The sequence below is a fragment of the Podarcis vaucheri genome (assembly GCF_965113315.1).
Source record: "Podarcis vaucheri genome assembly, chromosome: 7".
NCBI lineage: Eukaryota > Metazoa > Chordata > Lepidosauria > Squamata > Lacertidae > Podarcis > Podarcis vaucheri.
This window is the reverse complement of record NC_138765.1, coordinates 22,085,073-22,109,581: the sequence shown is the minus strand read 5'-3', so window position 1 is coordinate 22,109,581 and position 24,509 is coordinate 22,085,073. Positions and strand designations below refer to the sequence as shown.

Here is a 24,509-nt window from a genome sequence, read left to right as displayed (position 1 = left end):
GGTCAGGGATGATGGGAACTGTAGTCTAGAAACAACAACAACAACCAGAGACCCAAGTTTGGGAAAACACTGTTTTAAAGAGTCTTGGCAGCCTCTTCACTTTCAGGAGAGCTTGCCTTAAAGCAGGGGTAGGGACTTGTTTTCAAGTCCCTGGAGAAAGGGAAAGAGGGCAGGCGGAGGATATGCGAAAATGGGCAGAGCGCCGGAAGGGGGAGTTTTCTACGAGCCACCAACTGAGACCTTGGGCAAGAGTGATCTGCTCTTCCCAAGGCAGCCCACTCAGCGGTGGGGAAAAAGAGAGGAAAGGGGAGGCTGGCAGATCGCTCCCGAGGGAATGCGATCCTCAACTGGAAAAACGAAGGTTTCCCACCCTCACTTTAAAGTATCTGCTACTTTCCCTTCGCTAAGTTGCTCTCAGCTGCTCACCTCTTTGGCCACGCTGTGCCAGTATAAGTAGGTCTCGCACGAATCCATTTTTTCTTGGTGCAGGAATTTGCACTTGTCGGGCACGAGGAGAGCTTCGCTCACAAATTCACCCACTAGAGAAGGGACAGAAGGAGGCAGCGTTACAATTTATGACTTTTTTAAAAAATCCCACCCATCCTTGAAAGAGTTCAAGGCAGCATGCATGGCCCATTTTATCCTCACCACAACCCTGCAAGGTAGAAAGGTAGGAGAGAGTGAAAGATTCAAGGTCGTGAAGCTTACTGTGTTGGTTAAGTGGGGATTTAAACCCGAGTCTTCCCAAGAATAGGGATGCGGGTGGCCCTGTGGGTTAAACCACAGAGCCTAAGACTTGCCGATCAGAAGGTCGGCGGTTCGAATCCCCGCAACGGGGTGAGCTCCTGTTGCTCGGTCCCAGCTCTTGCCAACCTAGCAGTTTGAAAGCACGTCAAAGTGCAAGTAGATAAATAGGTACCGCTCCAGCGGGAAGGTAAATGGCGTTTCTGTGCGCTGTACTGGTTCGCCAGAAGTGGCTTAGTCATGCTGGCCACATGACCCGGAAGCTGTATGCCAGCTCCCTCAGCCAATAAAGCGAGATGAACGCCGCAACCCGAGAGTCGGTCATGACTGGACCTAATGGTCAGGGGTCCCTTTACCTTCCCAAAAACCAAAAATGATAGAGTTGTAGAGTTGGAGGGTCAATCTAGTCCAAATCCCTGCAATGCAGGAATAAGCAGCTGTCACTTATGGGGATCGAACCTACAACCTTGCTAACCCAAGCTTCCCCAACCTGGTGCCCCCAGATGTTTTGGACTACCACTCTCATCCGCCCCAGCCGGCAATGGTAAGAGATGATGGGTGCTGCAAGTCCAACAACATCTGGGGATCCAAGGTTGGGAAAGGCTGCTGTTGGTAGAGCATGGGACTCTTAATCTCAGGTCCGTGGGTTCAAGCCCCACATTGGGTAAAAGATTCCTGCATTGCAGGGGGTTGGACTGGATGACCCTTGTGGTCCCTTGCAACTCTATGATGGACAAATAGTCTGAATCTTCTATAAGCCAGCTTCCTAGATAGCAAGCTTCTCATGCAGTCATGCAGCTTACAGCTGGTCCATACAAAGTTCTCATCAGCCCCAGCTAGCATGGCTAATGCTAAATGGAGGGGAACGTTGCCCTTAGCACTGCAACACACTGGTGCTTGCTCCTTCTATTTCCCAGTACATTTCTGAGCACAACTCAAAGTGCAAGTGCTGGCCTTTAGGGCTTTGTATGCACTGGGAAATAGGCCCTGTTTACCTGAAGGAGCATCTCCAACCCCATTGCTTAGCCTGGACATTGAGGTTCAGCTCTGAGGGCCTTTCCTCACTGCAAGAAGTGAGGTTACAGGGAACCAGGTAGAGGGTCTTCTCGGTGGTGGTGCCCACCTGGTGGGATGCCCTCCCATCAAAAGTCAAGGAGATAAAGAACTAGACAACCTTTAGAAGACACCAGAAGGCAGCCCTGTATAGGGATGTTTGATGTTTTGTTTTGTTTTTGAATATGCTGGAAGCTGCCCAGAGTGTCTGGGGCAACCCAGTTACATGGGTGGGGTAGAAAATATAACAACAACCACAACAACAGCAGCTCAGTAGGAAAGCACTTGCTTTACAAGCAGAGAGACCATGATCTGCAGGGTCTAGACCAGGAATGGGAAACCTCTGGTGTTCTCCATGCTTATCAGCTTCCATCAGCCCCTGCCAGTTTAGCCAGGGATGATGAGAAGCGAGGTCCAACCACACCTGGAAAGCCACAGCTTCTCCAGCCCTGGTCTACACAAAATACAGCAAGCGCAGCTCTCATGCCAACTCCCTGCGGCTGTTCCTCATCTGGCACTTACCCAGACACTGATAGGGCACCACGATGTGCTGGTGGCCTTTGCATTTGGGCCTCCCCTTCTTGCACCAGTTGTCGATCGTGACAGGCTGGGTGCCCTCCACGGCGTTGGTGATCTGCAACTCGGGATACACCTGCGGGTGGTGCATAGAAGAGGCACACAGATCACAGCAGGGAAGGGGAGACAGGGAAAGGGGACACAAGAGCTTTTGATCCTTACAATGCATCAAAGAACAATGGCACATGCATACACTTCCTCCTCCTCCCTCTGAAGGAGCGTCTTAAAGTGGCATACCTGGAGTTCCTAAGTACAGCGGTGGCCCTACTATGAGGCAGAGGGAGGCAGCTGCCTCAAGCGATAGGTGCTGAGGGGCAGAAAGCAATAGTGTGGTGTTGGGAGGGCCATCTGTGCATGATAGCTAGCCTGACGCCTTCAGGTGGGGTAGAGGATGCTGCCCTGTTGGTGGTGTTGACGCCAGCTTCAACTGCAAGTCTTCTCTGGCATGTTTTTGTACAATGAAGGGGAGAGGGTGTCAACTTGTCCTTTGCCCCAGGCAGCCTTGACTGAGCTGAGCTCCTTCAGATCGCACTCTGGGCTCAGATTCCATGTTCAAGGCACAGAGGTGGGTGGGTGGGTTGCAAGCACAAACAAGAAAAATCCCATTTCTCAAACAAGAGCAGGGTGAACCTGAAGGGACGGCCAGCTCAAAACTTTGGTGCCTGAGGTGGAAAATGGCATCCTTCTGCCAATGTGTCTCGTATATACCGGCCAGGACACCAAAAACCTTTTCAGAAGACATTTTCTGGATATTCCTGCCAAATGCGGCAAGACCAGTGGCCACAAGAGACAGTGACTTTTCAGTGGTGGCTCCTGGCTAGGGAATGCCTTCCTCACTTGTTCATTGCATTGTGCTCTTGTCAGCACCAAGCGAAGACCTTTATATTTCCCCAGTTTCTCTCTCCAGTTTCAGAACTTTTAAAAACAGTTCTTTACGCTATTGCTGTTTCTCTTGCTGGTTTTAACTATTTCTGTGGCCTATATTCTTTTATATATATATATATATATATATATATATATATATATATTCTTTTATATATATATATATATATATATATATATATATATATATATATGCAGGTTTTGGTGTCTTCGGGTGTCTTCCCGTGTAAGAGTCGGGGTGTCTGGGCGACGTTTCGACGAGGTCTCACTCGTCATCTTCAGGCTGGTGCTTTCGGCTTCTTGTTACTGGAACAGAGCAGAATCTGGTGTTTGAGTTCCTATAAATACTGTTGAGGGGTGTGGTGTATAGCCTCCAACGTTCTGGGCAGGGAGGAAGTTCCTAGATTAGTGTGCCTTTTCTTCTTTTGTTCCTTAATTACTTGAGGGATATCTTGGGTGATTTCATGAGTGATATTCTGAATACCACTGGGTGGGTCATTAAGTGTAGATTAGTTGCTAAAGCTTTTGTGTCTTGACCTCTTGAGCTTGTGAAGAGTTTTTCTGAGAAGATGGCTGTGCTGCATTTAGTTGTGCTCTGGCTTGGCTTCGTGTATAGGGGCGAGCTGTGGTTTTGTGCCTTGTGCCAGCCAGATCTGTGTAGGGATTGCAGGGGGGTGCAGCATCCGGAGGTGCCACTATAGTTTGGCTACTGGATGGAGTCTGTAATATGTCTGTGGAGAGGGTCTGGGTTTGGGTCTGGTGTGGTTGATTGGTGACGGCGTTCTGTGTGCCTCTGGTTCTGGTGTCGGTTTTTGTGGGGAGGGCTAATTTCCAGATGTCTGGCAGGCGGGACGTGTCGTCACGCTTGTTCATGTTGTGAGGGTGTTTCTCTATCTCGATGGCTTCCATGATTATTCTCTTGTGGTGATGTTCCATGTTAAAGAGCAATTTGGAATCTGCAAAATTAATTTCGTGTCCTGTTTCTTTCATGTGTTGGAAAAGAGAGGAAGTTTTTTCTTCTTTTTTGACGGCATTCTTGTGTTCTGCGATACGTGCATTTATTCGTCTGTTTGTTTGTCCAATGTACGTGGCTGGGCAGACTTTGCAGGGTATTTCATAGACCCCTTGGTCTATGAAAATGCAGCACAGCCATCTTCTCAGAAAAACTCTTCACAAGCTCAAGAGGTCAAGACACGAAAGCTTTAGCAACTAATCTACACTTAATGACCCACCCAGTGGTATTCAGAATATCACTCATGAAATCACCCAAGATATCCCTCAAGTAATTAAGGAACAAAAGAAGAAAAGGCACACTAATCTAGGAACTTCCTCCCTGCCCAGAACGTTGGAGGCTATACACCACACCCCTCAACAGTATTTATAGGAACTCAAACACCAGATTCTGCTCTGTTCCAGTAACAAGAAGCCGAAAGCACCAGCCTGAAGATGACGAGTGAGACCTCGTCGAAACGTCGCCCAGACACCCCGACTCTTACACGGGAAGACACCCGAAGACACCAAAACCTGCATTCCTGTACTCGTGAAAATCTACGAAAGCATATATATATATATATATATATATATATATATATATATATATATATATATATATATATATATATATATATAAATTTTATTTATTTAAACAATTTATATACTGCTCAACTACAGCAGTCTCTAAGCATTTTGCAAGCTTTACAATCAAATGACAATAAAAAAGCTTGCTGGAATTTTTAAAAAGTCTTCAGTAGATGCCGGAGGTTCGGTTCCGGGGCGGGGGGGGGGGGAGGACTGGGCCCGTAGTATTAAACGCATGGCTCTGGGTGGATTCGTGAATTTAACTTTTATTTGTGAACTGCACAGAGGACTTTCTGTTAACTGCAGGTAGAAAATCCGCCACTGTGGCATTACACAACTCTGGTTTGTTTGAACAACAGTTGTGCTGGAGACTAGATAGAGCCCTATGGACCACCTCTCTCTCCCCTCTGCAAACACTTTGGCACCAGCAAAGGAGCTCTGAAATCTGCCTCCTCTTCTTTGCTGTAGGACCACCCTTGGGAAAGGCATAGAGCTGCAGTGTTTCTTCCAGGGCAAGGATGGCTATGGGGGGTCCTTTTCTGCTTGCTTCCCCCTTACATCATTTGGCTGGGCTAATTTGTTTGCGCCTTTTGACTTAAATCGCCACTTAATGGTCCGTTTATTACAATACAACGGCATACGTAAGGCACTTTGAATACTTGAGCATAAATGCAGATGTGGCGTTATTATCCCCATACTGCAGACAGGAATGCTGAGAGGGGGTGGCTGGGCTAGGGCCAGCTGATGATTTCATGGCAGCTGAGAGAGCTTAAACTTTGAGGAAGGGTCATAGCTCAGTGGTAGAGCATCTGCCTTGTATGCAGAACGTCCCAGGTTCAATCCCCAGGTAGGGCTGGGAATGTCCAAGTATGTACTGAGAGCATGCAGGCACCCTGCACCTTCTCTGCAAACAGAGTGCTTATTATGATCTGGATTAACCAGGGGTAGTGGGAGGGAGGGATGACGCTCCCTTATTTCGGCAGGTAGTTGGACTTTCCTGATGCGCCAGTGGTACAATACTTGTCTTGGGTGGGGGGAGTGGCACTGCCGATAACATTCACAAACAGGGGGGCACTCGTATTTGATAGTGGCCTTGCCAAACGCATCTGTTTCAGCACGGGAGAGAGAAGTCCTAACCAAAGCAGGAGGGCACACAGCTTGGTACGTGAGAGACAGACAAATAGAAAGTCTGGTGCCAATGCTTCTGGATGCTTGTGTACCTGAGGGGCTGTCTATCAATGCATTTTGAGATGGAGTGGGGACCTCTGACGGTCCTTATATACCCCACTGATTCCAACAACCAGCACCTGTGTGGTTTTGTTGGTGTAGGACCTGGACAGGTAAAAGGTAAAGGGACCCCTGACCATTAGGTCCAGTTGTGACCAACTCTGGGGTTGCGGCGCTCATCTCGCTTTATTGGCCAAGGGAGCCGGCATACAGCTTCTGGGTCATGTGGCCAGCATGACTAAGCTGCTTCTGGGAAACCAGAGCAGCACACGGAAACGCTGTTTACCTTCCCGCCAGAGCGGTACCTATTTATCTACTTGCACTTTGAGGTGCTTTCGAACTGCTAGGTTGGCAGGAGCAGGGACCGAGCAACGGGAGCTCACTCCGTCACGGGGATTTGAACCGCTGACCTTCTGATCAGCAAGTCCTAGGCTCTGTGGTTTAACCCACAGTGCCACCCGCGACAACTGGGGTTCAAATCCCCATTCATCCCACTGGGAGAGCTTGGGCCAGAGACCAACTCTCAGCCTGACCTCCCTCACAGGCTTGCTGTGAGGAAAACATGAGGGAAGGGGGAAATCGTGCCTGCCACCTTGAGCCTCTTGGGAGGAAAGTGGGACGTAAAGATAACAGCACATAAAAGATACCAAAAATACATCACTTTCAGCGCTCATGCCCCCAGCATATAGGGAATAGCAGTGGGCAAAGGGACATCATTCTAGAAGTGAGCTCATTTATTATTTTCTTGCTCAGTAGGTTTATAGGCCATCCAATAAGCATTGTATACATGGAATGCCCAGGTAGCTAGACCAGTGTTTCCCAACCTTTTTTGGGCAAAGGCACACTTGTTCCATGAAAAAAATCTCGAGGCACACCACCATGCCAGATGGGGAAAGGTCACTTTTTACTTTTGTAAAAAAAAATAAAAAAATAGTAACAGCATAGAAGGTAATGGTTAGGCTAGCATCCCTCTTCCAAATATGCTAGGTTTTTATTTGCAGGGACTGTTCTACATGGGAAGGGGAAAGGAAAGTTAATAGAAGGAAAGGCGGGTGGGAGAGAAAGAGAAAGAAAGAGGGAAGGAAGGGGGGAAGAGAAGTAGAAAGGAGGGAGACCGAGGCGGGGGAGAAGCGTCTGGAGAGTTGCTCCGAAGTTTGGGGGGCCGCGGGGGTGGGCGCGCGTCCCAGGAGGCGGAGGCCAGCCCGGGCTGGGAGCCGCGCCGCGGCCTGGGGGCAGAAGGCGGACCGCGGCTCCTAGGATGTGGAAAGGGGACGGCGGCGCAGGGGGAGGAGACCCGCACGGCTAGGGCAGCGCGCAGGGGGAGGGGAGCGGGCCGGAGGCGGGCGAGGGGGGTCGCGATCCCGCGCGCCGCGAATATGGCCTCCTTCCCCGCGGGCCCCGCCGAGCCCCCCGGCCGGGGAGGGCGGTGCGCCCCTGCCGCCGGAGGAGAGCAGAGGCAGGAGGAGGAGGACGAAGGCGCTGCCGAGGAGGCGTGCCAACTTCTGCCAACTTCGGCGCCCGCCCCGTCGCCGCAGGCTCCTCCCGGCCGAGAGCCAGAGGACGGCGGCGGAGCAGGAGGAGGAGGATCGGGTTTGGCGACGGCTGCTGCGTCCTCTCCAAGCGCGGGGCTGGCCTCCGCCGCGCCCGATCCTCCGCGCTCGCCGCGCTTCTCGGCGGAGCAGGTCTCGTGCGTGTGCGAGGCGCTGCTGCAGGCGGGTGACCCCGGCCGGCTGGGCCGCTTCCTGGGCTCACTGCCGCCCGACGCCGAGGCACCGTGCCTGGAGGCGCAGGCGGGCGAGAGCCTGGCCAAGGCGCGTGCGCTGCTGGCCTTCCAGCGCGGCGACTTCGCCGAGCTCTACCGCCTGGTGCAGAGCCGGCGATGGGATGTGGGAGCTCGCTCGCTCGCCGCCCCGCGTGTGCCTATGTGGGGCACGTTACAGCCCCGTGACGTCAGCGCCACGCAGGCAGCCAGGCAGGCAGACGGCGAGAGCCCCGCGCTGGGCGGCCTCTCCTCGCTGCCGCCGCCCCGCCTCTCGCCGCCCGACTCGCCCGCCTCCCTCCCACGGCACACCAGGCAACGTCTCGCGGCACACTAGTGTGCCGCGGAAGACCGGTTGGGAAACACTGAGCTAGACAGCCAGGTAACTGACCTGTTCGGTTTCACTGATGAATCTATTCCTGGTGCATGTGTGTGGTTCTTTGTGTACATTTATGACTTAGCAGGTGATGGGAAATATGTCTGCCTGAAACCCTGGATAGCTGCTACCAAGCTAGCTGGACGAAAAGTCTCAGCAGATATAAGGCAAGTTCCTAACCACATCAAATAGCCTTGGGTCATTTCTCTGGACCCAGTTATAGAATAGAAATGGGGTTCAATGGATTGAGCTGGTAGACCAGTGATTCCCAAACTTGGGCCGCCAGCTGTTTTTGAACTACAGTTCCTATCTTCCCTGACCATTTGTCCTGCTAGCTAGGGATGGTGGGAATTGTAGTCCAAAAACAGCTGGAACCGAAGTTTGGGAAATGCTGTGGACGACAAAGACAGGGACAACCAAGTTTAGATTCACAATGGTGTGTGTGTGTAGACTTCTGTGCAGGGCTAAGCATATGGTTCAGGGTGAATTGAAGCAGAATTGGAAGGTGGAGATGGGACAAGGCAAAAAGGAGAAGGAGGGCTCGAGGAAGCACTGGGCGTGGAAGAGGAGCAGGCGAGTGCTTGATACCTCTTGGCAGTAGCTCCGGATCTCCTCACTGGTGTGGAAGCAGGTGTTGGTGCCGAAGGCGTCAGGCTCCCAGCGCCCTGTCTGTACATTGAGATGCAGGACCAGCTTCCCACAGAACATGGCCACTTGGGGAGTCCCGAGTGCCGGGCCAAGGGCTGCCCCCATCCCCTGCAACACACAAAGGGAAGAGAGGAGTGATAAACCGGGCACGTTCTGCAAAAACACCAGACACACGTTTGGATCACGTTGAACAGTCTCCTCCTGGCAGGGCACCTCCCAGAGCTAGCAGGGAAGGGTGTTCCCCGGCCACATCACTCCCATGACCCCCCACGAAGCCTCGCATCTTCGCATCTACCTGCCCTTTTGCTGTTTCCCTCCCCCCATCTTTGTTTGCACCATCTCTCTGTCTCTCTCCGTCTTCTCCTCCTCAGCAACCGTGGGGATGTTGTTGCTGTGGCAACCGCTCCCCATGGAGTTGCCAGATCTTCTCTGTTGCCATGGAGACCAGCTCCCAGATGGAAATTAATACTGCATCACCAGCCCCTCCCTCAGCAGTTTCTCATCTTGGGCCCACTCCCACCAGGCAGCACCACCACCTCCCCCTTGTCTTCCTCGCCGCCCCCCACCGCTCCCAGCTCACCTTCCTTCCACTCCTTTTCTCTATTCCTTCATCTAGAATCTCGCTATGCTGCCATCCATCTCTGTCCAAACGCCATCTCCCCCCTCAGTTTCCTCCCTCTCTCCCATCTCAGTCAGTGTTTCTCACAGTGCTGCTTCACTGGGCCTCCACAGCTGGCACCCACTAGAGACACAAGGTTCGGGGTGAGCAGGGGCTTCCCCACTTATCATTCTCCTCTGTCTTGTGCTTGCCCCTCTACACTTCCACTAAGGGCCCCAGGCCTCTGAGGGCCACTGCAGCACCAGTGTGCCTGGTTCAGTGACAACAACGCTGTTTTCATAACTTCACCCGGCTGGACCAAAGGCACAAACAAGGCCTTATTCACCACAGTGCCCAAGGATGCAAGCCAGAAGGCGGCACTAGAAAGGGGGAGACAAGGCCCCAGCTAAACAAGCAACTCTAGGCTAAAGATAGATGGGTCTGTTAATTTCAGTTCCTCCCCCTTTTTTTCTAATATTACGCTCAGTTATCCACATTTTCACATCAGTTCGCGAATTTGAAAGGTCCTCATGAAAATTGTCAACATTTTTGTGCCAATTCCTCCTAATGTATATGTGCTTTATGCAATTTTGCCTAATTCATGTTTGCATGCAAAACACATTGTTTATGTTACTTCTGCTAGCATAGTATATTTTTACTCTCATATATACATTTTTGTACATATTGCATGGCTGGAGAGGTGCATTGCAAAATTCAGAGACACGCGTGAATTTCGAGGGATAAAATCCTAGAATTGTAGCATTGGAAGGGACCGTGAAGGTCATCTAGTCCAATCCCTTGCAATGCAGGAATCTTTTGCCCAATGTGGGGCTCAAACCCACGACCCTGAGATTAAGAGTCTCATGCTCTACTGACTGAGCTATCTCAGCATGGTTGCATTTCAGTTTCTGTGCTGCCTAAGAAAGCGAGAATTACAACACAAACTGAACTGAACTTTCTCCCCTGATTCCTAGCCACAGGTTCCTCACCCTTGACCTAAAACAGCCCAACATTTCCCCAACATTTTCCTGACAGAGCCAATTCAAAACAGCCAGGCAGAAATGTGGCACAACCTTCCACAAAACACCAACATTCACAACAGGGAATTCATTTATTTCTGTGTCAGAAAAAAATTGTCTCCATGCAGAAAGCCAATACATTAGTGTGTTTGCTAGGCACTCACCCTTCAAACATAGCTATTTTACACCCACCACAGAATTTATAAGACTTGCAAGTCCATTTTTAATTTAAAAGCAAAACAACCGAACTAAAAGGGGGCATTTAATTAATAAAACATTTGGTAATTGCAAACTGAACTGAATCTCTTCCCACTTTCCTAGCTAAGGCCAAAGCAATAACAGGTCTGGAAGGGATGCAGCCAGCTAAGTCGTACTCAGAGTAACCCCACTGAAATGAATGGGTGCGCGATATTACGATTTATTAACTTACATATTGGTTCCAAAATGGCTTCTAAGCAGTTTCCAAGCACAAAATTCCTTACTAAATCCGTACGTAATCGAAATGCACAATGAAGTCGGACATGCCCGTTCCTTTCAATAGGTCTACTAGCATAAGATACAACCCATAGGAAGTCCGAATCCGGAGAGACAAATTGCAAGCAGTGCTGGCTGCAGGCCAAGCATGGGGGCCAGCCTGTGAAAGGGCTACAGACACATAGAGTTTGTTTTAAGTGTGGGTGTAGCAAGAGCAAACACAGCACTTGAAGGACAAGTGTAAAGAGGAGCTGCAGGAGGATGATGAGTGTGGGGGACCTGTGGTGCTAGTGGCGGGGGCGGGTGGGAGAGGAGATGGGGGGGAAAGCAAAGATGGCTTTGGTTCCGGCTAGGAGAACCAGCGGTGGAGCTGCAAAAAGACTTCCCTGCCACTCCCACTTCCCCTGCAGTCTCCGCTCTGCCTGGATTGAACTAAGGATCTCAGTTTTCCTGCTCTTGGGGAGGAGGGAGAAGGTGACAGCTTGAGGCGAGGGAGGGAGATTAGGAAGACCTGCTCTGCAATCCCCCCAAGAGATGGGGGGATGGACAGTGCAACCAGGAACACACGTCAGGTACATACGGGGCCTGCACTTTCCCTCCAAGCTGGTGGCGGGGGGGGGGGGAATAGAACAGTCAACTGTGTGTGTGTGTGTGTGTGCGTGTGTGCAAGGGGGAGGACAATGGAGAAGTGAGGCTTGGATTAAGTTGGATCCCGTGGCTAAGCTGTTGCTCTGAGCGATTAAGCAGCTGCTGCAATTTGGTTGCAGGCTGACCTCCCTGCAGGCCGGGGTGGAGTGGGGTTAGGCATCAAAAACAAAAAGGGGGGTGCAGAAAAAAGGAGAGGCCTGAGTCATCACCCCCCCATCCAATCAGCACCCTGACCAAGAATCGGGGGGCGCGTGCGCATACACACAGCAGCATCAATGACAGGTGAACGACAACAAAGAGGTAGCCGGGAAATGGAAGCCAGAGCGGCACGGAAGTGGTTAATTGGCACCGGGATTAATAAGTGCAGCGCTAATCCCCCCTCCTGCTCCCCCCACAAGCACTTAGCGAGATGAGATAGAGAGGAGAGGAAGCATCCACCTGCTCCCCCCCCCCTCCAACACAGGATCTGCGGGCTGTGTGTGTGTGTGTGTGTTAGGGACCCTGCAGAAAAAAAGCCACAGTCTGCTGGCTCTCCCCAACTTTACGCTGCAGGAGGAAACTATGCAGGGTTAAAAGAGGGATGCAGCCTAAGAGAGGCAGAAGTGCGGGGGGGGGGAGGGGTAAAAAGGAAGGGAGAAGGAAAAGGCTTATGTTTTCTCTCTGCCTCCCTCAAAGCTGCAGCTCGCCCTGCGTCCCATCCCTCCTGAGCTGATTCAGGCTGCTCAGAGCATCACAGCACCAGCTAACTGTGTGAGATGGAGGAAGAGCGGGCCGGGAGCCAAGCGAGAAGCAGAGGGGTGAGAGCTGGAAGAATTGAGGCTCCTTTTTGCTCCTGCTGTCCTGTGGAGCAGCAGGCACCTCAGGAAGCACCCCAAATTTATGGGGAACCTCACCCATGTAAAGACGATGGATTTTGCAAGTCTCTGCAGAAATGCAGGCTTGTGAAAGGACCCCGTTCCCTTGTCCAGTGGAAGAGGGTGGCAAGTCCGCCCACCCACCAAGCCTTGCTTGGCACCACACACTTGAAGTAGATAAGTCAAAACACACCACTGCAAAAAAGGTGAATGGTCGCTAGCGGGAGGGTGACGTTTTCTACACGGCACGTTTTGGGTTTAAGGCCTAACAGAACCTTCATGAAGGGTACGGAGCCTTCTCTGTGATTATATGGCCACAACCCCCATTGAGACCAGGAGGAGATGAATACGGCAACTGGATGAGTCCTTCTAGCCCTCTTGGTAGGTTGTGGCGCATGCAGAAGGGACAAGTAGAAGACTAGAAATAGCTTTCATTTCTAATACCGCACGCTATGTTCGGATTTAGGAACAATGGCAACTCAACTGCATTTACAACAGGAATTCCTCTGTGGGCTTTTACCACTGCCGTCCCACTTCAAGCAAGCCACAAATTGCCCGAGCTGCAGACAGTTCTCTTCTCTCAAGGAAAACAAAGAACAGCTCGTCACAAGTCGCCCAGCTGCCGTGAAGTAGAAACAGGGGACACCTAAGGGAGATGTGGGCTGGGCCTTGCGAAGCAGAACGCTTTGGGTTCCACCCCTGCTGACCCCATCCTCAATATGGTGGGGAGGGCAAAGGGTGTCAGGCCCATCCAGTCTTCTTCCTAACTGAAGAGATCGTAGAATCTTCTTGCTGGAACACAAAGATCATGGCTCTGTCTAGACCGATGTTTTGTCTCCAACCATAACTAGTTCGCTGCCTTGGACAGTTATAAGTTGGGCATGAGACCACAAGACCGGGCTTTTGGCTTCTCCAGGAGCTTCTCTACTGGAAGATGCCGTACCAAGAGATGTGAAGGTCTGGAAAATAACTGGGGGGTGGATCTGGGTTTTCTCCCTGCATTTTTGGTGGGGAAGAACAGTGTGTGTGTGTGTTTTATAGGGGTGGGAATCTGGGGAACAGGTTTTTCCTTAATTTTCCTTGTTTCTTTCCTGGGCCTTCACATCTCTCGCATGACTTCCAGAGCTGTACCACCCCCGACACCTTGCTGGGGAAGGAGAAGTGGGGAGAGTGCTGTTGCACTCATGCCCTGCATGTGGACTTCCTAGGCATGTGTTTGGCCACTGAGAGAAAAGGAGGCTGGGCAAGACGAGGTGTTAAATCTGGTCCAGCAGAGGACCTTCTCACAGAGGTGCTCTATTTAGCCAACAGGTAGGGCCTGCAGAAAAATGTTGCAGTAGGAAGCACTCCTATTCAGGGCTCAAGCCAGCTAGCCATGCCTACTTCAAGGTACTCCATTCCATTCTCTCTTCCTGCTGCCTCCCCCCCCCCAATACTCTACCTTTTATGTTGACAGAGCAAGCTAAAGTCTCATTAGATTGCTTAAAGGTAAAGGTAAAGGTACCCCTGCCCGTACGGGCCAGTCTTGACAGACTCTGGGGTTGGTGCGCCCATCTCACTCTATAGGCTGGGGGCCAGCGCTGTCCGGAGACACTTCCGGGTCACGTCATTAGATTGCTTAGGTTCCCCCATTTGTTGTCCTTCTCTAGCCTGCTAGGACCACAAAGCTTGCCATTCTGTATATTAGATATGGAGATGATAGGAGGTAGGTCTGTCTGAAACTAGCAGCTGTCACCATCACAAGAACACACGAAGAACCACAGTTCCCATGGGCTTTCTTGCTTTCTGATCAGAAAGGAGCCAAGTTCTGTATTGAGAACACAGGATCTTAGCGCTGACCGAGACCCATTTGGGAAGGAATAATTTTTATCTCATGCCTCCCACCAAGAAACAGCACATGATGACTCTACTGCCATTATTCACCTGCTCTCAGAGGGGTGGAAGTATCATGAGATCTGGGAGGGTACAAGCAAGTATGGCCAATTGGTTTTCTTTTGCCAGCTAGGCTCTTCAGCACTGACAACCTCACCACCATGGCAAACACAGACGGTGCTTCTCCGGCGCAATGTGCCAACCCATGGCCAAAAGCCATTCCCCCCCACAGAGCAAAGCAAGAAAGGAGTAGCGAGCAAAGTCTTCCCCATCCCCTCCACCGCCCCAACACATGCACCACGAGGAATCTGCATCCAAACCAAGGCTTTGGATGGGGGTCTTGTGCTACATAGGACCCAGAATGGTGCAGGACCAGGAAGTTGCTTCTGCATCTTATCTCAGTGAGCGAAGGGTGGGAGGCAGGACTTGGCGGGGGCTCCTTAGAGTCCGAAACACCTGCAGCCTTTCATCAAAGGGTTACAACAAGGTCCTAAAGAGAGCCAGGGAGAATGAAGAGCAGGCCTGCAGCTTTGGCCTGGGAGGGGAAAGGCAGCAGAGTGGGCAACAATCGAGACCAAAACCACATCTGACATGGAATAACTGCAATTTGAGCTCCTGGGTTTTTTTGTTTTTTTTTTTAATGGGGGCTCCAGATTTAATTTGAGTAGAAATGGTGGGGGCAATGCTGGCCCTAGGCCTAAGCATCCTCCCTCCCTCCCCCCGGGTCAGTGAGCTAACCCCCCACTGCAGTAGGTCCAGGGGGTCTCTTGCCAGGGGAAGGGGGCCTCAGCAGATGCTTGAGCAATGCCAATTCTTGATAGGGAAGATATGGCACAGTCTAGGCTTGATGTTGCGAGTGGAGGAGGGAGACCATCCTGCGCTCCACAGAAGATGGCAGGTTGACAGCCCAGATGGAGGACTGCAATCATCACCAGGCATGGGTTGGCCCACCAGCCTCTCCCTCTTCTGCTGTGCATATGAGAGACAGACAGACTCTCTCTGCAGGCCCCATCGCATCATTTCAAAACAAGTCTCTTTTGGTACTTCCCCTGAGCTCAGGAAGGCCACCATCTGCTTAACCCTCGTTGCTGTGCTAGATGGGACAGATAACAGGACGATTCCCTGGCTTCCAAGCCATGGGGATGAGGGGCTGTGAAGTCCACCTGGAGGAATGTGCCTGCAGTTGGTCAGTAGGATTTGGGTTGCATGCACACCATACATTCAAAGCACATTTCCCCCACTCCCCGCACCAGAAGAATCCTGGGAAACGTAGTTGGTAAAGGAGGCTTAGAACTGTGGATCTGGAGAGGGAAAATTCCCATGATTATGTTTAAATGTAAGGTCCGTATGCAGCTTTGCTCGCAGGCAAGCAAAAACAAAACAGAGAGGAGTGCCAATCCGGAGAGAAGAGCCACGCTCCCCAAAGGAGCCCAAGGGCCCCTTGAAAAAATGCCCCACTGGCTTTGAAACAAGGGGGCCCTGCAGCCCCGCCCCCAAATGTCTCTTTCCCACTCCGGAGGCAAAAGGTGAGACGTCTGGGGTCCAGAGGAGGTCTCAGGGAGGAGGCCACGCCACACCGGCCTCTCTTCTCGCTTTGGGGACACCCCGTCTCCCAAGCAGATGAAGTGGGTGGGTGTCGATCCCCCCCCCAGGCCTCCTATCTCCAGATGGAATCTGGGCAGGGCGAGGAAACAGCAAAACAGATGCCCGCTTCTCCTTGGAACAGGCACTAGGCGCGCAGGCAGAGGGGGGGCGGCGGCTGCTGGGCTTCCCCCCTCCCTGCCCAGTCCTTTGCCTGGCCATCACCTACGACGTCGCCTCCTCCAGCCGCTACCCTCCTTGCTAGCCAGCCAGCCAGCCAGTCTGCCCGCCCGCCCTCTCTCCCTCCAGGCGCAGGTTTCCCGATAAGCGCCTCCTTCCTTAGCCTCTTAACCGGGAGGAGATCCGAGGGGATCAAGGGGTCTCTCCCCTGTGCCAGTGACCTTGGGCAGCCCGCCCCGGACACCTTGAGCGCGCCATCCTCGCCCGGCAGTCCCCTCCTCCTGCGCTCCAAAGAGACACCTCGTCGAGGCTGGGCAATAAAAGCCCCCGCAAGCTCCCCGGGCGCAGCCGCCGCCCAGGAGGCTCTCCTTTCCTCCCTCTCGCCTGCCCCACCCACCCACCCTCTCGGCGGGCTCACCTGGGTGTTGGCTGCGCCTCCGGGCCCCAGGCAAGAAGCCAGCAAGAGCAACGGCGCCAGCAAGCAGCGCGCAGCGACGGCGCATCCCGCCGCCCTAGCCATGGCTCGCTCGCTCGCTCTCCCTTTCAGCCGACGCTGCGGCCGCTTCTCCTGCGGCGTCCGGGAGCTTCCCGCCTCCTTCTGGCGGCGCGGCCAAGGGGGAACCCGGGATGGGTGGCGGCGCTGGGGGAGATCCTAGGGCTTGGGGGTCGCCTCCCTGCGCGCGCTTGCACCAGCTCAAGCGCTGCTGCTGCTGCTGCTGCTGCGGCGCCGTCGGTTCCCAGCTGGGCTGTGACAGGAGGAGCTGGCCCCGCTGCTGCTGCTGCTGCTGCCACCGCCTGCTCCTCCTCTTTCCCCGCCGCCGCTGCGGCTGCAGCGCTTCTCCCTGGCCCCTCCTCCTCGCCCCTCCCGCCGCTCTGCCTGCAGCCACAATAGCTGCGACGTAGCGCCCAGCAGGGCGGAGCCAGAGTCGCAGCAGCCTGGGGGCGGGGCTCGCTGGCCCCTTGCAGACGGAGGCGGTGGGCGGGGAGCCTTCGCGGCTGCCCCGTTTTCCAAGCAAGAGAGTGGGGCGGGGGGAGGCTGGGGTGTCCCGTCCCCGCCGTCGAACCTGGTCGCCGTGCGCTCTTCTTCCCAGCCGGAAAACGCCCTTCGCCCCTTGGATCCGAGGTGCCTGGAGGAAAGGCGGCGGGATTGCGGAGAGAGGCGAGGGAGGGGCCTGCGGCGACCATGGAGAGGGTTTCTGGTAGAAGGAAATGGTACTCTGTCCATGCTTAGGGGCGGTCTCGCTTTAGGCTGCAGTTCAGAGACACCACTTACCCTGGAGCAAGGCTCATTCAGTTCAATGGGATTTATTTCCCAGTAGGATGGGGTTGTTAATTAGACAGTGGGTGCGGCGCAAGGAGAGCTCTTCTTGATGAGCCTTTGGGTGATGTCCGAAAGTCCCTTAGTGATGCGCTTAGGTAGTTTTAGACTCTGGACTTTATGGTCCCATGCCCCAGCTTTTGATGACAATGTGGAACTTTGCTTCCTTCCTGCTTGGAGACTGGTGGGGCCACGCCCCCGATACTGTTTGTTCATAGCAGTCAGAGGGGCAGGAGGCAACTGCCCCCTTTGTGAGTTCATATGAATGCCTAACTAGTGCTCCCCCCACAAGCCCTCTTCAGACATCCAAAAAACCTTGTTTTTGCATTTATAGCACACCTTTCCTCCAAATAACTCCAGGAGAAGCACACAGTTCTCTCCCTTCCGCATTTTATCCTCACAAGCCTGTGCGGTAGGTTAGGCAGAGAGAGCACGACTGGCCCAAGGGGTACCAGTGAGCTACATGGCTGTGGGGGGGTGGGTTGGGTTTGAACCCTGGTCTCCCATGCCCCAGCCCAGCACACTAACCTGTTGCAGGGACAGTGAGGTGCGTGATCTTGCTTCACCAATCCCATTCACAGCTTCTGAACATCCCAAAGAGCCTTTTCCCTTCTGTTCTCCTTTGAACTGAGAGACTCCTGTCGCTCAGATGAGTAGAAGCAGGTAGAAGTTCCCCATCATCTGGACTTCCCTTGTAAATTTCTGTTTGCTGTGTATGTTGTTAAACCTTTCAGATCCTTGGTGCATCTAGTAGTCCAGCACTGACTGCTCTGACTAGAAACAGCTCTCCAGGGTCTCGGACAGAGTTATTTCTCATCGCTTGGTACCAGAGATCTTTTTATTCATGGAGATGCCATGGAATTAGTGATGGGTCCCAAGACTTACATGCAAAGCAAGTTCTGTGCTTCTGAGTGACATTAAGCTCACCCATTTGAGACCCGCCACGGGGTAAGGTGGCCTCTGTAAGCAAATCCTTTGACCGTTGACACAAAGAGATTGTGAAGAGCTCTAGAAACGATCCAAAATTCCTTCTCCAAACTGAGAGAATGGTTAACATGGCAAATGCAATTCAAGTGTAAACAGGAGCAAAGTGATACATGTTGGGGGTGGGGACCCATAGTTTCACATATATGCTCATTGGGGTTTGAACTTGTGGCGAGTGCACAGAAATAAGACCTTGCAGCTGCAGTAAATAGCTTGATGATGATGTTGGTCATGCCAGTGTGTGGCACATCTCTGAAAAAGTACAAAATTCACATGGAAGGCAGCACATGGCAGCCTCAGGGGTAAGTTTGACAGCAAATTCAGCTTCAGAAACATGGAAAGGGCGCATGTTGCTCTCTTGTCCTTTAAGAGATGGGGAGTTGGTCAGCATCTGGTTAAGAGATGGCTAGAAGCCCCCTGTGAGCCACTCTGAATTTTCCAAGGAGTGATTTTGCCTCTCTGGAATGTGCCCTTGAACACTGATAATGCTAGAGAGACGGTATATGACTGGGTGCGCAAACTTTCACCCGCTTCTGCTCCTGACCGCAAGAAGCTTGCTGCATGAAGGAGAGCATCACATTCCGTTCGCTCACTTTCCCTTCTGGCCTTGCCCACTGCTTGGCATCTAGCTCCCAAAAGGTTGCCCTGCAGGGAATATGGCCCCTGAGTTTGAAAACGGCGCCCCTATGCTCCAGAGACCCCTCATGTGCGAGCTTTTGCTGCTGCTAAGTCAGCCACACCTTGTCTCTGTGGCCTGTTCATGCAGGGATGTTGGCCCCTTGCTCAGGGCAGCCTCGTGTGACAACCTGTGTAAGTGAGCGAGACGTACCTTCTAAAAAGAGGCTATTTGCACATTTAGCTGCTCTTTATTTTTGAGTAATGAGAGAGATCAAATGGACGAAGAATGGCCGGTTTCATTAGACTGACCACTGCCTCTTAATAGCTGCTTGATCTGCAGGTGCTGGATCTCTCTTCTCTCCATGCTTTGAAAATCTGCCCAGCCCTACATTGATGTTACCATCTTGGTCCAGTAAACATGGCATTATTGGGCTGAGGATGAGTCTGGTGGAGCTCCCTTCCTTCCTTCCTTCCTTCCTTCCTTCCTTCCTTCCTTCCTTCCTTCCTTCCTCTGGTGCTTCATACTGCAAAACTTCCTGTCGGAGCCACTCTTGCCTGTCTTTGTTCCATACCCATTCTGTCCTGTTTCTGTGCTATCGGCACATTTTTTTTAAAAAAAGGAAAAAAAACTGCACAAAAGTTCATATTTAAACACCTACTTTTGAATGCCTTTTGTCATGTGCATTTCTGTAGCATCTCTGAAGTCACCCTTTTATACTATTTCCTCCTAAGATGCACTTGGAGTGAAATGCAAAGCATAGCTACCCTTGTAAAAACATCAGGATCTGACCCATTGGCCTGTCAAGGCCAGCATCCCATTCTCACAGCAGCCAACCAGCCAGATGCCTATGAGAATCCTGCAAACAGGATCGTGAGCGCAGAAGCGATCTTTTGCCCATTCTGATTTGTCAGGATTTGTGCAGATCGAAGTTCTCAAGCATCTCTAGTTAAAAACTTCGGCTTTTCACTGATGTCTGAAAAACTGGGAACCCTCTTGCTCCCTTGATGGTGAACTGGGATGTGAAGCCGGCACAGGAAGGATGAAGAAGCAAAAGTCCTCCATGCCCCAAATCAAGACGTAATTCTTTCAGGGAGGAAAAGTGCCCTCTGGCATTCAGTTACAACCACATCGCATCACCTCATCTCTGCCTTGTGACACTGACACACTCTGTGAACAAACACTCGCAGAGCAGGGACCCAGCTGCTCTCCACTCTTGTTATGATGCCCAGCAGTGTTAAGCAGAACGCATTATGGAGAGCTGCAGCGAGGGCCAGGAGACTGCTGCAACCAATGGCAACCAGCTAGCATGCTAGTGCAGCAAATGCAATTAAGGCAGCTGAGAGAAGGAAGAGGACCTCTCTCTCTCTCTCTCTCTCTCTCTCTCTCTCTCCCTCTCTCTCTCTCTCTTGCCTTGCATGACTGGCAGGGTGAGGCTGGATGGTTTGCTAAATCACAGCTTGTTGCTCTCACCCGGCAAGGATGTCCCTGTGTTCAGCACAGGAGCCACAGATTGCCCTTCTGGGTTTTTCATCAGCATCAAGGAAAAATCCTTGCATCCTGTGTGTGTGTGTGTGTGTGTGTGTGTGTGTGTGTGTGTGTTTGCATGTCCACACACCCCAATGCAGGCACATTATCAAGCAGGTGTTGAGCAGCGTCAGCTCAAGTAGCACAGATCACCTGGTTGGGGGGCTGGTGGAGGTTGTAGAGTTGGAAGAGGCTGCAAAAGTCCAACCCCCTGGAATGCAGGAATCACAGCTGAAGGGTGGCTATCCAAAACCTTGAATGAAGGAAAGTTTACTAGTGAATATGAAATACCATCCTTCCTCTTCTGAAAGAAGCTGTCCTTTTGGAGTGTTTCTACATGCAGGAAGCTGGGTTTAGCTAGGAAGGGCCAAAACCTATGAAATTTACTGGTCGCGTGCATGATTTCGGGTTGCAACCTGGAGATCTACCCTGTACCTTTAAATTCCCTGAAACGGCAGTGGGCAGAGAAGCTGACCTTTCTCCCCTATCTCCTGTCATCCATCTCCACCCCATTCCAGAGATTCTTGCTTTTTACAGCAGGGGGTGGAGATGACACATTCAGGGATAGAAGGATTAGAAATAGCTGCCCCATTGGCGCAACTGAGCTTTCTACCTTGTGAGCCGGCAACAGTGCTTTGGCCCTCTCTATTCAATTATCTATCCAGCAGCTGAAATAAATATAGCATCATTTGCTAACCTGGTGCCCTCCAGAGATTGGCCCAAACATGGTTCATCTTTGCTTGTAAAGCTGGTGAGACCAACTTGTGCAGTCAACATTGCATTGGCATTCCTTTCTAAATCTGCTTAAAAATTGACAATATCAGTGTCCTTTGGGACAAGTTATCCACACCTGAATGATCGCAGATTCACACATGCAAATTTAAGGTAAAGGTACGGGCCAGTCTTGACAGACTCTAGGGTTGTGCGCTCATCTCACTCTAGAGGCCGGGAGCCAGCGCTGTCCGCAGACACTTCCGGGTCACGTGGCCAGCGTGACGAAGCTACTCTGGCGAGCCAGCGCAGCACACGGAAATGCCGTTTACCTTCCCGCTAGTAAGCCGTCCCTATTTATCTACTTGCACCTGGGGGTGCTTTCGAACTGCTAGGTTGGCAGGCGCTGGGACCGAGCAGCGGGAGCGCACCCCGCCGCGGGGATTCGAACCGCCGACCATGTGATCGGCAAGTCCTAGGTGCTGAGGTTTTACCCACAGCGCCACCCGCGTCCCTATATATATATGATGGGGGTGGAGACGCTCCTTTAGCCATCTCAGTTTCTGATTTGATCTCAGAATGTCCCGCCTTGCATTAGGATGTCCCTATTTTCATTGGATAAATGTTGGAGGGCATGGAGTCATCTAACCCCTGAGGCAGCCCTGTATAGGGAAGCTTTTTCAATGTTTCATGTTTTCTTATATTTTTATATATGTTGGAAGCCGTCCAGAGTGGCTGGAACAACCCAGTCAAATGAGTGAGGAATAATAATAATAATAATAATAATAATAATATTGGAATAGGATGTCCCTATTTTCACTGGAGAAAATGTTGGAGGGTATGCGGCCCCTGGAAGCTTGCCCACGAGGAAATGTGGCCCTCAGGCTGAGGAAGGTTCACCCCAGTGCCTGAACTAAGAGCTTCATGGTTATGAAGCACAGGCTTGGGTGAGTGTGAGGTCATCAAGTAAGAAGAGCACTTGAGGAACAATTGGGCTTTTCATTAGATCCTTCAAGAAGCAGGCTGGGCACAATCCATTGGCTTCCTGGAACATGCATGAGATAACCATCTATATGACACACTTCCATGGCGATTCATTGCTTACAGCAGAATTTGGCTGGGCCATCTGCATACCAGCCCTCGGAGGACACATGCTGGGACTGCTGAAGGTCACATTAACCTGCTGACCTCCTTCCCAGGCTGCCTGTTGGCCCTTCCAGCCACTCTAGAGCAGGGGTCAGCAACCTTTTCCAGCTGTGGGCCGGTCCACCATCCCTCAGACCAGGCACCCTTAAACTCGGCCCTCCAAATGTTTTGGGACTACAACTCCCATCATCCCTAGCTAACAGGATCAGTGGTCAGGGATGATGGGAATTGTAGTCCCAAAACATCTGGAGGGCCGAGTTTGGCCATGCCTTCCTCAGACCATGTGGTGGGCCGGACTATATTTTGAAAAATAACATGAACCAATTCCTATGTTCCACAAATAACCCAGAGATGCATTTTATATAAAAGCACACATTCTACTCATGTACAAACACGCTGATTCCCGGACCGTCCACAGGCCAGATTGAGAAGGCGATTGGGCCGCATCCGGCCCCTGGGCCTTAGGTTGCCTACCCCTGCTCTAGAGACACCACTGGCAGCCCTCTACTGATGATGACTTGATATTGCATGATGTGCCCCCAGTAGGATGAGTGAAGTCTGCCAGCTGTTGTGGAAGAAGCCCTCCAGGGGCGGAGCAGGATCTTTCCAGATGATAAATGCTGCACTTTTCTCTCTGTGCGACATTTGTGCCCGTGGGAGTAGAGCGAGCAATATCCTGTCCCCTGTTTATAATGGATGGGAGGGGAATCAAAGAAGATTGGAGTGCAAGTTTGCCAAATTCTTATCTGGCAGGAATCCAGTGCCTTAACAACAACAGCAACACCCCCCCCCACCTCATTGCCAGATAAGAAATGAAAATAAGGTGAAGTTTTCCTTGTTGTGGGTTACAACTCTGCAGAGGCACCCTTGTGCGGAGAACGCTGGCAACCTGGTGGTGCTGCAGAGAACATACTACTTTTTCTTTTAAAGCGTTATCATAGGAATGAAAATAGAGGGCACTCAAAATGGGAGAGTGGTTATGTGCATCTCAGGCAGGGAGGCAGTTTTGCTGGTGTTTGCTACTTTCTAAAAAGAGCTACACGAGAGCTCCTGCGTTTAAGTAACACACAGCAACGGCACTTGCCAAAAGCACACAGCAAGTGTTGGAAACTTATTTGCCACAGTTATGTGCTGCGTCTGCTGGTCATGTGAAAAAGTCCTGCCTGTGCATTTGCCCATGCGGTACCTAACAGGAAGTGGTCGAATAAATCAATAGCATTTGATTAATGCAATGCTATAATAATAAATGCGTGTTATTTTTTGTAACCTGCATGGGTTGTGTAGAGCTAATTCTGCTTCCTATAAGCTTACAGAATGGGTCTGTCTTGGTTGTGGGGCTTGTGTTTTTTTTCCAGGCAGTCAAAGCCAGCTAGTGGAGGGAAGCTGACTTGCCTAAGATTTAGGACTATATCAGGCCTCGTAGCATCTCAAACACATGGCTGCAGAGCGGGCAACTTGCGCAACTGGTCTGCGTAGCTGAGCCTTCAAGCTGCAGCTTTTGTGGTCTGCATTTTTTAAACAGTGGAGTAAGGTTCACAAATTTTGATTGGCTTTTGGTGCTGCTTCGCTTTTGTGCGTTTTTATTATTGTGTGCTTTTGGTTTTTATTCGTTTAATTTGTTTGCCCTCCTGAGAACTCTTGGGAGCTGAAAGGGTAGGATGTGAACTTCAACAACAAAATAGTCAACTTTTTGTATTCCTGACTCAGACCATTGGTCCATTTAGCTCAGTATTGTCAACACTGACCGGCAGCTGCTCTCCAGGATTTCAGATCAGGAGTCCTTCCTCCCCAGCCCTACACAAAGCTGCTTTGGCTTGAGCCTTCTGTATGCAAAGCAGATGCTCTGCTACTGAGCTACGGGACTTCCTCGGATAACAAAAGGAAAAATAATATGAACAATAGACAAGCCTTCTAGTTTCCATACCTTACTGTAACTCAACTTGTCTAAGCTGATGTAATGGAAATAATCGCCTATTGCTTTTCTGTTTACTCTGCTTCTGGTACTTCCTTTTCCCTTGTTTGCCCTTTGTGCAATGTTAGATGGTAGGCTCCTTGGGGCAGGGAGCTGCCCTCTTCTAACCTTGAAGGCACAATGCACCCAGCTGGCACAAGGTTAAGAAGACTGGAAACAAAAATAA

General features: G+C 51.5%; 1 protein-coding gene across 1 annotated transcript in view; it reads right to left on the bottom strand.

Moving 5' to 3' along the window:
• The window catches only part of APLP1 (amyloid beta precursor like protein 1), a gene marked incomplete at its 3' end in the record, with an annotated part of 61,923 nt that extends 45,020 nt beyond the window's left edge, over positions 1–16,903 (bottom strand). The window contains exons 1-4 of the mRNA XM_082232549.1: positions 16,488–16,903; positions 8,784–8,951; positions 2,320–2,449; positions 427–539 (exon numbers count right to left, since the gene is read on the bottom strand). Of these exons, the coding sequence (XP_082088675.1) occupies positions 427–539; positions 2,320–2,449; positions 8,784–8,951; positions 16,488–16,589 (513 nt within the window). The 5' untranslated portion in view covers positions 16,590–16,903. The remainder of the gene's footprint in view (positions 1–426; positions 540–2,319; positions 2,450–8,783; positions 8,952–16,487) is intronic.
• Between the last annotated feature and the right edge of the window lie 7,606 nt (positions 16,904–24,509).